We start from the raw sequence: 12,807 nt of genomic DNA, 5'->3' as shown, positions 1-12,807 counted from the left end.
ACATTAGTGGACGTAACAGGAGAGCAAAGGGTTTCCAACACTGATTAAACAGCTTTTCTGTTTCTTCTACAGTGAAATTAATCAGTGTATGTTTGTTAAAGGCCGGGACTGAGCTTTTTCTGTCACATGATACAAACTCACCATTTCAGATTGTATTTTTTAGCTTACTATTTACGCTATCCTGAGGTCATGGGAAGGTTCATATAGGTGACAAAGAGAAAACAAGAATATTAAATTAATGCTGCCCACTACAGAGCACAGTTAAATAAAATACTTTCCCCTCAGTCTGCCCTGCTGTCAATAATGTTTATAAAGGCTGTTTATTTAAGCACGAGTCTACAGTAAAATCAATTTTAGACGTCACAGCAGCCATTTAAGGTGATTTACAGCTGCAGCATATAATGGACTATAGGAGTGTGTACACATGTGTTAGTCGTTTAACTTTAGTTGGTCAGAATAAAGCTGAAAAAGAGAGAACAGAAACAATGTTGCCGGTGTTCTGGAAAAAAATCTAAATCTTCTCATTTCTAGTCAAAATAACTCATCACACTTAAAATGAGACATAATCACCTAAAGAGTAACTTTTCAGTGAGATTTAAGAACGTATTTTTAGACAGTAGATCTTGAAAATCTTATTTTAAGAAATCTTAACAAGATTCACTTATATTGTTAAAGGAAAGGGAGGGGATTTTGTGAAAATATGGTCACCTTTAATTGAGTTTCTCAGATGTTATGAGACCAATTAATTTTTGACAATGGTGCTGATTTATGGAGCTGTATGCTGTTTATTTATGCTTATTTTATTTTATTTTATTTATTTATATATTCATTAATTAAATTTTTTTTTTTTTTTGCTGTTATTCATTTATTTATTTGGGGGGAATATGTTGCTTAATGTTTGCTTGATGTTGAGTATATTGTTAATTGTGTAATACAAAGTTCAATAAAGATATTGTTTTAAAAAAAAAAATCTTACCAAGATAATTTTCACTTGTTCCATTGGCAGATTTTTTTGCTTGAATTTAGAAAAAAAATCTTGAATTATGCAAAAAAATCTGCCAATGGAACAAGTGAAAATTATCTTGGTAAGATTTCTTAAAATAAGATTTTCAAGATCTATTGTCTAAAAATAAGTTCTTATATCTCACTGAAAAGTTACTCTTTAGGTGATTGTCTTATTTTAAGTGTGATGAGATAGTTTGACTAGAAATGAGAAAAATAAGACTTGGAAAGATTTAGATTTTTTCCAGTGAGTTGTACGATCTGTCAAATGAAGTATAAAAGTAGCTGTGTGGGGTTTTATTTTTAAGGTTATATTTTGTTGATTTTTTACTTGTTGGATCAGACTGGCCATAAATTTTAGGATTCTGCAGACGCCATAAGACGATAAAAGCTCCTCAAAGAAGAAGTAAAAGCGTTACTGTTTTCTGTCAGAGGTTAACTATCCCATACATGGCCTACATATCACATACAGACGCTAACACTGCTAGCATGTGCACATGACATTCCTCCAGGACAAAGAAAAAAACAGTCTGGACACTCCTTACAAAGTGAGACCTTCTGAATTTTTTAAAAACAGATTGAAAGTTGAGAATCCTTTTGATGACTTTTATCAGGTTGATAGACCAGGTGTCCCACTTGGTGTGGGTTTGCATCAAAATTCTATCCTCTGTCCTAATGTCCCACATATTGACGTTGAAGGGAATACATGAGATGAGGCAGATTTAAGTCGAATTTTCATAAATGTGTCACAGATTTCAACCAAATTTGAAAAAAATCTGCCAAAAAGTGAGTTTATACTTTTTATTATTGGTTTATTTTGCACATACATAACATTGATCAAAGACATAATAAAATAGTAAAGGTGCAGGGAGAGGCAAAAAGCCTAAAATGGCTTGTTTTAAAGCCTCCACCTTGTAAATACATAAACATTATTAAAGTTATGAGACTTCCATAGTCCATACACATTCAGAATTCATTAAAAAAGAAAAGGAAGAGAGTATGTATACATCATATACTTGTTATTGTTCAGGTAGTTATTCCCCAGTAAAATAAAAACAATATGTAAAATACAGATGTACCAAAAGATACAGACCAGACCATTATTTTATTTAGATTTTGTTGCATTGTGGCCATTATTGTTAATTTTGTTGATTACTTTACCCATTTTGTAAATTTTTCTGATTATTTTTTATTAATTTTTGTTAATTTTTATTAATATTTTGTTCTTTTTGTCATTTTTATAATCATTGTATTCATTTGCATGATTATTTTATTCATTTTGTTCATAATTTTATTAAAATCTGTTCAGTTTTTACCCCTCCGCCAACTCTGGCCAGAGGGGTATTGTAATAGTTTTGTCCGTCCGTCCGTCCGTCCGTTCAATGACATGGTCGCATTATCTGAAGAATGCATTGAGATATCTGCACTAAATTTTTACTGTGGATGCATCTTGGCATGGAGCAGAAGCCTATTGAAAATGTTTATTTTTTCATTTAATTTTCAGCTGCAAGTCATGTAAGGTAGATCTGAGGAGACTCAATGTGCTGATGTTTTTATTAATGATATTAGACTCATTCTGTCTGAAGTTAAGTCTAACACTCATTGGTAAAATGTCCAACTCAACCTGTTGGGATGTGCTCACCCTAACTCCCTCCACAGTCTGACCTGTAATGAACCCATGCACAGGACCGCACAGACCTGGTCTGTTATTGTGTCCTCTACTCACTGAATGGATGAGGAGATGTCCAACGGTCTGCCTGTCGTGCCACTGGCTGACACAGCCAGAGACCTGCTCCAGGAAGTGTTCATGGTGGTCCAGGATCTCAGGGATCTGGTAGAACATCTCGTCCACTAGGAGTGGGTCCACTATGGAGCCGCTGTCCGCCTGTTTGAGAGGACGCATGTAGCCCTGAAAGGGATGGAGAGGGAGTTATTTAGGGTGACTCACTGTAAATACAACACAACCATATTCAGAATGCTTCATACACATTTACTCTACCGTCTTTTCATCCTCTGTTATCTTTTCATTCAAACCTGATTTTTGGTTCAAAGGTCAAAAACATCCTCATCAAGAAATTTTAGTTTTATTTTTGGTTACTTATGTGTTCTATAAACATACACCACATCAGTTTTTATTTGCTTTAGTATTATATTTATTAGAATTTTTGACAGACACTGTTACTAAGTGTGGTACGCACATTTAGAGTACAGTTACGTCACATTTGCAAATGTACTTTTTTCAGATATTCTTTGTCTGAGTGTCATCTGGTGAAAAGATGACGCAAAAGGAGGAGTCAGACTTTAAATTCAGATCAAGAACATACACAAGTTCTGGCTAAATGAGGGATTTAGGGTGATTTTATACTGAGTTAGACTTATAGCCTGTTATAAACCCCTATTAATGTTTATTGATTTGATCATTTAGTACATATAATCCACTTCTGTCACATTTTGTCAGATTGAGTTAAACCCAGTTTTAAGTTTGTGTTTTCTTGACCTCCTCTAATCGCCCTGTAACTCTATCATTTCAATCTTAATGTATACGCTTCAAATATATCATTAAGGAATAAATACATTTTTGTTCCAACTTTAATTCTAGTGTTTTGTGCCTAAATGCTTGGTCCCTTCTTTGAAAGTATTATAGCGAACAAATCCTCTTTTCTACAGCACATAGAAAGAGACAGAAGGAAACATGATGCATCGCTTCATAATATATTTGTTTATTTAGTTTTTATTTGCATAGGGACGGGTATGTAGCATAGATTGTTTCCACAGACCAAGCATTTGTATCCTAGGATAATTTGTAATGCCAGCACCTAACCGGGCTTTTACAACACATAAAACACAACATAAAAACTACCAGCCTTTTAAAGGGTGAATCATAGCTACTCATTCAACAGATGGCTTATTTCAAATGTCATTTTCTGTCATTCCTGGCAACTGTTTATGAATCCTTACGAGGTACTTTTATCAAGGTGACTTAAGTATTTATATACGGTGTGATGATACAAAAATTTCTGTTTAATATTCAGTACAACTATAATATATTGTCATCTGTGCACTTTGTTTCCTGCAAACCTGTTTATGTTCATGCTGTGGAGAAAAACACATCACTAAATATGGAGAAGAATAAATGATATAGCAATATACACCACTGTAGGAGATGTTGTGTCTCAACGATACATTGTTTTTAACTTATGGTGTCTCATGGGTGTTGTGTACAAAAGTTTAAACTCATGTAAAATATAACATTATGTGAGGAAGTACAATATTTATTTTATCTTAAGCCAGTTCTTAATTGAATGTAATAAACAGTGGTGGCTCACCAATAGAGGGCGCTAGGGTGCTACCCCACCTGTCTCACATGAACAAGACGATGATGGGAATCACATAAAATAATTTTACAAAAACATTAATATTTAAGTAAACGAGCTATACACAATACAGCCTGTGAGTACCGTTTTTTTAAATCTGCATTCAAGTGTAGTTTAAAAATGTTTTCGGTCGTTTAGTGAACAGGCAAGTCACATGTTTCCTGTTTGGGGCTCAACAATCTGTGCCCAAGGCTCTACTTTTACCATAACAAACACTCATTATAAATGGTGCGTGCGCAGTAGACCCCCTCCAATAGAAGAGATAGGAGAGCCTTGGGGCACTGCCCACAGGAGGAAACGTCACACCCCGAAAAGAATCAAGACCTCTTTCCTTTTTGTAAAGGGTTATTTCATATTTGGTTATGTGGGATTGGTAATGAGAAAATATGAATTAATAAGATTTTAAAGTGTATTGCATTTGAGCATGTGGAACTAATAGTGGGACCTAACTTTAGAAGTGCGTTTTTTTTTTTCACATTATTTTATTTTATTTTATTATATATGTTTGTATACATGTATGCATGTATGTGTATATGAATATATATGTGTGTATGTATGTATGTGTGTGTGTGTAAATATATATATATATATATATATGTGTGTGTGTGTGTGTGTGTGTGTATGTATATATATACTTTTTTTTTTAAATATTTTTTTGTTTGGTTTATTGATTTTTTTTTTTTAATTTAATTTTTTTCTCTTTTTTTCATTTTTATTCTTTGTTTTTTTTTGTTTATTTTTGTGTGTATATATGTGTATGTGTGTGCATATGTATATGTATGTCTGTATGCATGTTTTTGTTTTGTTTTTTCCCCCTCACACCTCCCTCCTTCAGGTCATTAAAGTGATTGTATGAAGGTGTGCAACTCACTAGTGAAAAAAGCCCTGATGAAGACAAGAGGTCACAACGCGTTGGCTGTATTTTAAAGACTGTCATGAATTAATAAAGGCATTTTATTTTTACACAAATCCCACAGTGTGCTTTGGATATATTTTTTGAAATCTAGCATACTAATCTGGATTTTTTTTGACTCTAAAGAATCAAGACCTTCCTCAGAAATGGAATCAGGAAATAGGACCAGAAGTAATACTACCGCACTGAGATGAAGTTGCTCAATGGCTCAGTGGTTAACACAACAGGCTTTGATGTAGGGGTTAGGGGATCTATTCCTGGCATGAGTGGTATCAATGATATGTTTTAACCCTTATGCTGATTTCCTATTTTTTTAATGCCATATGATCTACCGTGACTACCTTCACCCCTGGTCTAAATGCACTGTCTATACCATCAGTGGAAATGACACTGTCAGGGACCTGACTGAAAACACATACTGTGTATTTTTATTGTAATTCAAATTAATATTTTAGTGGTGCATGTAGTTTGATATACAGTTGTGGAAAAAATTATTATACCACCCTTGTTTTCTTCAATTTCTTGTTCATTTTAAGGCCTGGTACAATTACCAGTACATTTGTTTGGACAAATATAATGATAACAACAAAACTAGCTCATGAGAGTTTAATTTCAGACCTGATATCTAGCCATTTTCCATGTTTTCTTGATAATAACCAAAATAACTTAAGTTCTTTCATTGTACTGACAAAAACAGTGCTTTTAGGCATTTGATGTTTTCTTTTCTGTCTGTTTTAGTCACATGATACACACAGGAGTTAGTACTTGATTGCATAACCACTGTTTTTGATTACTTTCGATGGTCTAATAATTTTTTCCCTGACGGTATCCTAGTGGTGATATGTGGTTATAGTGCAGCTGAAAACTAACTTGGATACTGCAATTATTTCACCAGCCGCCACTGATAATAATTGCTCCATTGTGATACCTTCTAATTAAATAGCATGAAGTACTTTTTCTGTTATGTACTATGTGTGACCTGTGAATGACCAAATCTGAAAGTAGTTTTTAAAGCAAAGAAACTCTAACAGGAATATTAAATGGGACAGTTGCATTGAATGATAAGAATAAACTGCGTTAATGCCAAGCCTGTTATGTCTTCATGTCAGAATGTTACAAAAACTGACAAGAGACAGTGCCAAGACGAAATTTAAAAAAAAAAAAAAAAAAGAGTCATTTCAACTTGGGACAGTGCTGCTGTAGTGATGTCTCAGCTGAACCACATCTGACACCTTTCTTCAGGGATCTGCATTTACACTGCAGTCACCGTGGTAACACTTACTTTCTCTGTGTCGCCATGGGAACACAGCCCAGGATTATTCACTTTGCGGCCACACACATACAGAGAATCACATACATAGGGAAAAGCTGAGCAAAGTCAGCGACCCTGGGGGGGGGGGACGTGCATCTGCAGCACACACATGACACACCACATGAAAATTCACACGCAGATGTACACAGTGACTTCACCCACGCGGTGAATAGTGACATGATCACCGTGTTGTATAACCTAAGTGGAAAGGAGAGGAGTGTGTACAGTGAGAGTGTCTGTGTGAGGAAGAGGAAGAAGGGGGAAGCTGCGAAAATTTGGGGTAAAGGTTACGTAGATGGGGGGTAGGATATGGAAGAGTGTGTTTGTGTGGGCGGATAATGCTGATGACAGTGAGATGTGATGGAGTTAGCAGATTAGCTTGACGGGATGAATAACAATAAGTGGATTACATAACACCTGTGTTACCTACATTTGTTATTCATGTCCTAAGCCATCCTTGAATGTACAATAGTGGGTGTTGTTTGTGTTTGTGTGATCGCACAAGCGCATAATAACGCAGTTTGAGTACCAGACATGTCAGGAAATCTGCATTGTCCTTGTGTGTCCTTAGGTTTATAGGAGTGTGAAGCTGTAATTTCACGTGCATGCTACCTGAATAAGAGTGCGTAGTGACTCCACATATGACTGCTCTGTGTCCAGGAGAGTCATCATCACATGTTTCCTCATGTCCTGCGAAGACAGAAGGGAGAAAATATCAAATCAATATGATGATTTTGTATAGGTGCAGAATAATAGTTCAAAATGTGACTTAGGAAAACCCTCCAGAACCCCTCTGTGTTTTCAAGGTCAGAGTACCTGATAAGGCTAAGAAATAAAACCAGAGTCTTCCCTGACATTATACAGATTAAACACAGTGCACAAGCTGTTTTGGGTGCCACCTAAGCCAAATTAAAATCAGCATGGAGCATCAAAACTTAATCGACCTTGCCCAGAGCTGATCCCTAGTGGACTTTCTTAACAAGCTCTATTTTGAGGCTTTTTTTATCTGCTTTGTGAGGAAAACACCAGAACCCAAACAGCAGGGAAAACAATAAACATAAATGGCACAACATCACTGTCCTAAATAGAAATGTCATGGTCGATAAATTCCAAGTCTGCAAACCCACATGCACATGCCGCAGACCAGCAGGGGGCAGCAATGTGCCAGTGTAGTGTTTAGTCTCCTGAATCCACAAAGAAGAAGAATGCTACCCCTTTTTATTGTTTATATTGGTTTGTTTGACCTTAGATTTGTGAAATGTTGCATTGTTTACCATATGCTGACAATAAAGAGTAATATTCTATATATTTCTGTATTAAACATGGGTTAAAAGGCATAGGCTGAAGCAACAGCTTATTTATGCCAACGCTATTTACAAGAAGGAAAGGCGCAGAAACAAAACAAGACAACAAGATGGCACAGTATTAAATTATAATATAAACAAAACAAATGATATAATCTAAGATAAGCTCTAAAGACTGGTTTATTAAAACCACAATCAACATTTTCTTGTATTTTCACTCGTAACATCAAATGTCCCTCAAATCTCCTATAACACCCATTCCTCGTTCCTGATCCTCCAGACTCCCTGCAGAGTAGTTTCGATGAGATTATGAGCCTATGAGGCCAGAAAGTCCATGAAAAACAATGACTGCAGTTCACCAGAACAGTGACACATGATATTTAGATGCAAAAGCAGTTTCACAAACATACAAATGAAAGGTGGATGGTTGCACACACAGAGCGGAACAACCCATAATTTATATTTGACGTTAATTCAAAAGATAATCTGTGACCTTATTTCAGATTTTACAACAGGGATGATTTGTTTTCACAGTAAAAGACATTTGACAGGGATGTAGGAGGACACCAGGGGCAGTTTTCGGATCATGGAACATCTCAGATATATTATCTCAGGGGTCCCGAGGGAGAATCCCAAAATATTCTGGTGGCAAATACGACTCTGCATGTAACCACGACGTCTCTGTGCCTTTCACACTCGCACATATACAGGCCACATAAACACACAGAGGAGGGTTTTTTTTCCCTTTTCCCCTGCTCCCCTCTGCCAGCACCACTGTGCCCTATAAATAACTGAAACAATAAGTTCCCAGAAAGGCCATGTTTAGTGTTGTGCATCCCAGGGGCACTGTGGGGTACCACCAGAGGGTGAAAGGTGGCGTGTGGAGGAGTGTATGCAAATATCTGTGTGAGAGAGGAAGAGGTGATGTCAGTGGAAAACCTGTTTTTTATTAGGGAAAAGGGCAAAAAAAATTCTGTAAAATGTCCTTACACTTTTCTTTGCAATAAATATTTTAAAAAGACGTTGATTTTTACACAACACTAGTGACGTCTTTTTATGCCAAATAATGTAGTTTAATATGAGCTGCTGGTCCTTCACAGCGGGAGGGAAGCGCTCGAAGTGTAGTCTAATTTTACACCAAAGCACAAACACAATGGAGTGTGGGGAATAAATACAAGACTTAACATGGCTAAAGAAGGCAACACACAATAACACAGTAATCATCCATTTATACTCCCTAATTATAATCCAGAGAAGACTTCTCATATGTACAAAATACACTCTGTTCCAGCAAGTAGCAGTATTCCTTAAGTTTTATATGGAGAGACACACAAACTTATGACTATTGATTTTTTGTCATCTGGAAATTCTATTAAATATTTAAGAAAAACGATTCATGTGTAGTTGGCCGTGGATGTAATGCTGAACACTGTGTTATGCCAAGGGAACATTTTCCACACAATGAAGTTTGCATCCTAAAATCTAAATGATTTGGCTCCGTGCCTTACACTAATCATTCTATTTTGTTGTTGAACTCATTAGTCTGCAACCAAATATAAACATGTCAACAATAGCCAACTAGATGTTCAGTACTCCATGTGATTTCACATTAATTTGGGTTTTGGAATAAACTTACAATGAATCCACTATAGCATAGTTAATGCACCTGGGACTGGGCTTGGACAAAGTGTGCACTGTGTGAATATTGTGCAGTTACTGATATGCTCTTGTTAGAGCTGTTTAATATAACATAAAATATTCTGTTTGTAATTTTGACTGACCATATAATTATTTAGGCCTATGCAAAAAAAAAAAAAATGTTCACACCAGAACAAATTACTGTGGTCATTTTTGATTGATTTTATTTTACACTGTTAATAGATGATTAGAAATACTTGTTAAATGATCAAAATCAATTTCCATTAACAGATCATAATTTAAAATGCATGATGGATGTCCAAATAAAGAGCTCTGATTTTATTTGTAAGATATCAGTTGTAGAGACATGGACTGAATTTATTCACAGCTACTGACTGACATGTCAGTGTGGATATATGTGACCACTAGAGGGAGTAGTGAGTCACTCTGCTGGTCTCCCATGGTGAGAAAAACTAATGCCATGGATGAGAACCACCAAGAAACAACTTTCAAAGCCAAAGAAAGTGATAAAAAAGAAAAAGCACTGTTTTCACAAATGGACACAGTTCTAATGGAAAAGACGCTGAAATCACAGCATTTCTTCTGTTATGTTGTCATTGTTATGTTCACCATTTGTTGATCCACAGTTCAGATGAAACTGTGACAGTTCTGACCTTTTTCAGATGATTCTAAACAGATGTTTGGTGCAGTGTAGTTTCACTGTGGTTGTTTTCATTCTAAAAACAGAGCTATAATGTAAACTATCATGAAGACATCAGATATTTTTAACTACTGAGAATTTGTTTGAAGGAGGAAACACAATGATACCACAAATGTGTGTAAAGAGTTCACATATTTTATTCTTTGAGTGGTATACAGTCGTGGAAAAAATTATTAGACCATCAAAAGTCCTCAGAAACAATGGTTATGGAATCAAGTACTAACTCCTGTGTGTATCATGTGACTCAAACAGACAGAAAAGAAAACATGGAATGTCTTAAAGCACTGTTTTTGTCAGTACTGAAGTGATTTAGGTTATTTACAAGAAAACATGGAAAATGGCTAGATATCAGCTCTGAAATTAAACTCTTATGAGCTATTTTTGTCGTTATCATTATATTTGTCCAAACAAATGCACCTTTAGTTGTACCAGGCATTAAAATGAACAAAAAATTGAAGAAAACAAGGGGTGGTCTAGTATTTTTTCCGCCACTGTAATCTGTGGAGATGTAACATGAATTCATTAGTATTTCAGTAGCTGTGAGTGTGTTCTGGAACATGACCTCCCCCTGTTGCTGACACTTTGGAATATCCATACTACACCTAACCCCTTTATCAAACACTAAATGCATTTGCTTCATGGTTCGGTGCATGTTTGCCTCCTGGGATGCAGTACAGTGTAATGTACAACGCACTTCATTAAAGCAGGACTTCTCTGGCCTCTACAACACTTCTAGACAAACTAACTCAATGCATTGAACACAAGGACACAGCAGCCTCTGCAAGAAAGTCTGATGCAAATTCAACTTCATTTAGCATAATCAAATTAATGAATGCACACCCGCTCTCTCACTCTTACGACAGCTTAATTGGGATTCATTATTTGGATGTCAACCTGATGAAAACAAGCACAAACTTCTGAGGTCGGCTGATTTTGCTTAAGCGTAGGTAAATTAAGGAAAGAACACACGCGTGCAATGGTGGGAGAGTGACTGATCATCTAAAACACACTCAGTAGTCATTCTGTGCTTAGGTGCTGAAGAAACAGAAGAAAAAGAAGACAGGGATTAGTATGTTTGTGTGACAATGAGGTGAAACAAGATGGGAAGTTCCCTCAAGACTGGAATGATCCTCTGAGCTGTTCCTGTCGTCTTATTAGATTTCCCCCTCCTCTCTCTCTCTCTCTCTCTCTCTCTCACACACACACACATCTCAGAACATGGTGAAATAATGATAGGAATGCTAGTTTCATTTCGCTGACAGGGTTACCATAGTAACCCCAGCTGAGAGGCTGAAAGGTCACAGGACAGGCTGGGTCCACACGGCGAAGCCAACACTCAGTCCAGACCACCTCAGTCCAGTCTGAGACCAGCTTTAGACCGGAAAGTTCCCTAAAAACAATGGGTAAACACTTTGACTGTAGTACTATAACGACACATGGTGAATCACTGTATGCTTTGTCATTGTTCTGTTCTGTCCGACACACGCAGCAGCAGCCCACTCTCTTTACTCATGCTGTTTAGTTGTTGATAGTTAATGGCTCGGAATGTTGTTTCTATATTTGATATGGAGCGAAAGACATATCTGACGCAGATGCAGAACGCAATCACACAACCCACATAGTGAGCCCAACGTACATGAAAGATAAAATAAAGGAAAATAACGGTCAAATGGACGCACAAACATCCATCACAATTACAGCCTGAGTTCTTCTTTCAAATAGAGAAACTGCTGTCAGAAAGGTACATGTTGTTGTTCTCATAATGTACAGACGGGCGGGGTGGGGTGGGGTGGGGGGGGTGGGGTGTCAAGCATACGGCCTGTGGGCCAAAACCAGCCCGCCACAGATTACAATTCGGCCCAGCAAAATAACAGTGAGGGGCGTCAAACTCCTTTTCACCCAATTTGATCAGAAGTGGATCAGACCAGCAAAATAATAGCAGAATAACCTATAAATAATGACAACTCCAGATTCCAAAACACAAAATATTAACAATATTATGCCTGTTACTAAATGTTTTGTGCCTTTGTAGATCGAATGTGATCTGTAATGCGCATGTAGAAATGATATATTGTTAAAATTGCACTTATTTTCTTAAGAAACTTCAGGTTATTCATTATTTTTTGCGAAAGGAATGTTTATAAATGTCTGCATTTTTATTTTTTTTTTGCACTGAAACAAAGAAAAAATGTTATATATTAATCAATTAGTCAATATTTATAGGTTATTATCTACTATTTTACTGGTCCGGCCCACTTAAGGTCATTCTGGGCTGAACTAAAATGATGTACAGTATGATTCACTGTTCCTGATAGTACAGAGATAGAACGACAATACAAATGAAGACCAAAAGCAGTGAATTGAATTGTTAGACAAACACTGATTATGTAAATGCTTGTCTTCCATAGGTTGTATATACGTTTTATTTTCTTTTTTATTTGTTTGTATGATTTTCATCCCACTTCTTTACTTCTTTATATATGACTGATTAAACAAACTGCATTGTACTCTACCTCTTAAGTGGAAGCTCCTGAGAGAACTAT

At 36.3% G+C, this 12,807-nt stretch overlaps 1 protein-coding gene across 1 annotated transcript in view; it reads right to left on the bottom strand.

Moving 5' to 3' along the window:
- The window catches only part of arhgef17 (Rho guanine nucleotide exchange factor (GEF) 17), a 95,193-nt gene that overhangs the window by 21,218 nt on the left and 61,168 nt on the right, over positions 1 to 12,807 (bottom strand). Inside the window, exons 2-3 of the mRNA XM_030153107.1 lie at positions 7,214 to 7,291; positions 2,729 to 2,911 (exon numbers count right to left, since the gene is read on the bottom strand). Coding sequence (XP_030008967.1) covers positions 2,729 to 2,911; positions 7,214 to 7,291 — 261 coding nt within the window. The remainder of the gene's footprint in view (positions 1 to 2,728; positions 2,912 to 7,213; positions 7,292 to 12,807) is intronic.

The sequence above is a fragment of the Sphaeramia orbicularis genome, chromosome 13 (assembly GCF_902148855.1).
Source record: "Sphaeramia orbicularis chromosome 13, fSphaOr1.1, whole genome shotgun sequence".
NCBI classification, from domain to species: domain Eukaryota; kingdom Metazoa; phylum Chordata; class Actinopteri; order Kurtiformes; family Apogonidae; genus Sphaeramia; species Sphaeramia orbicularis.
This window is presented reverse-complemented; position numbering and strand designations above follow the sequence as displayed.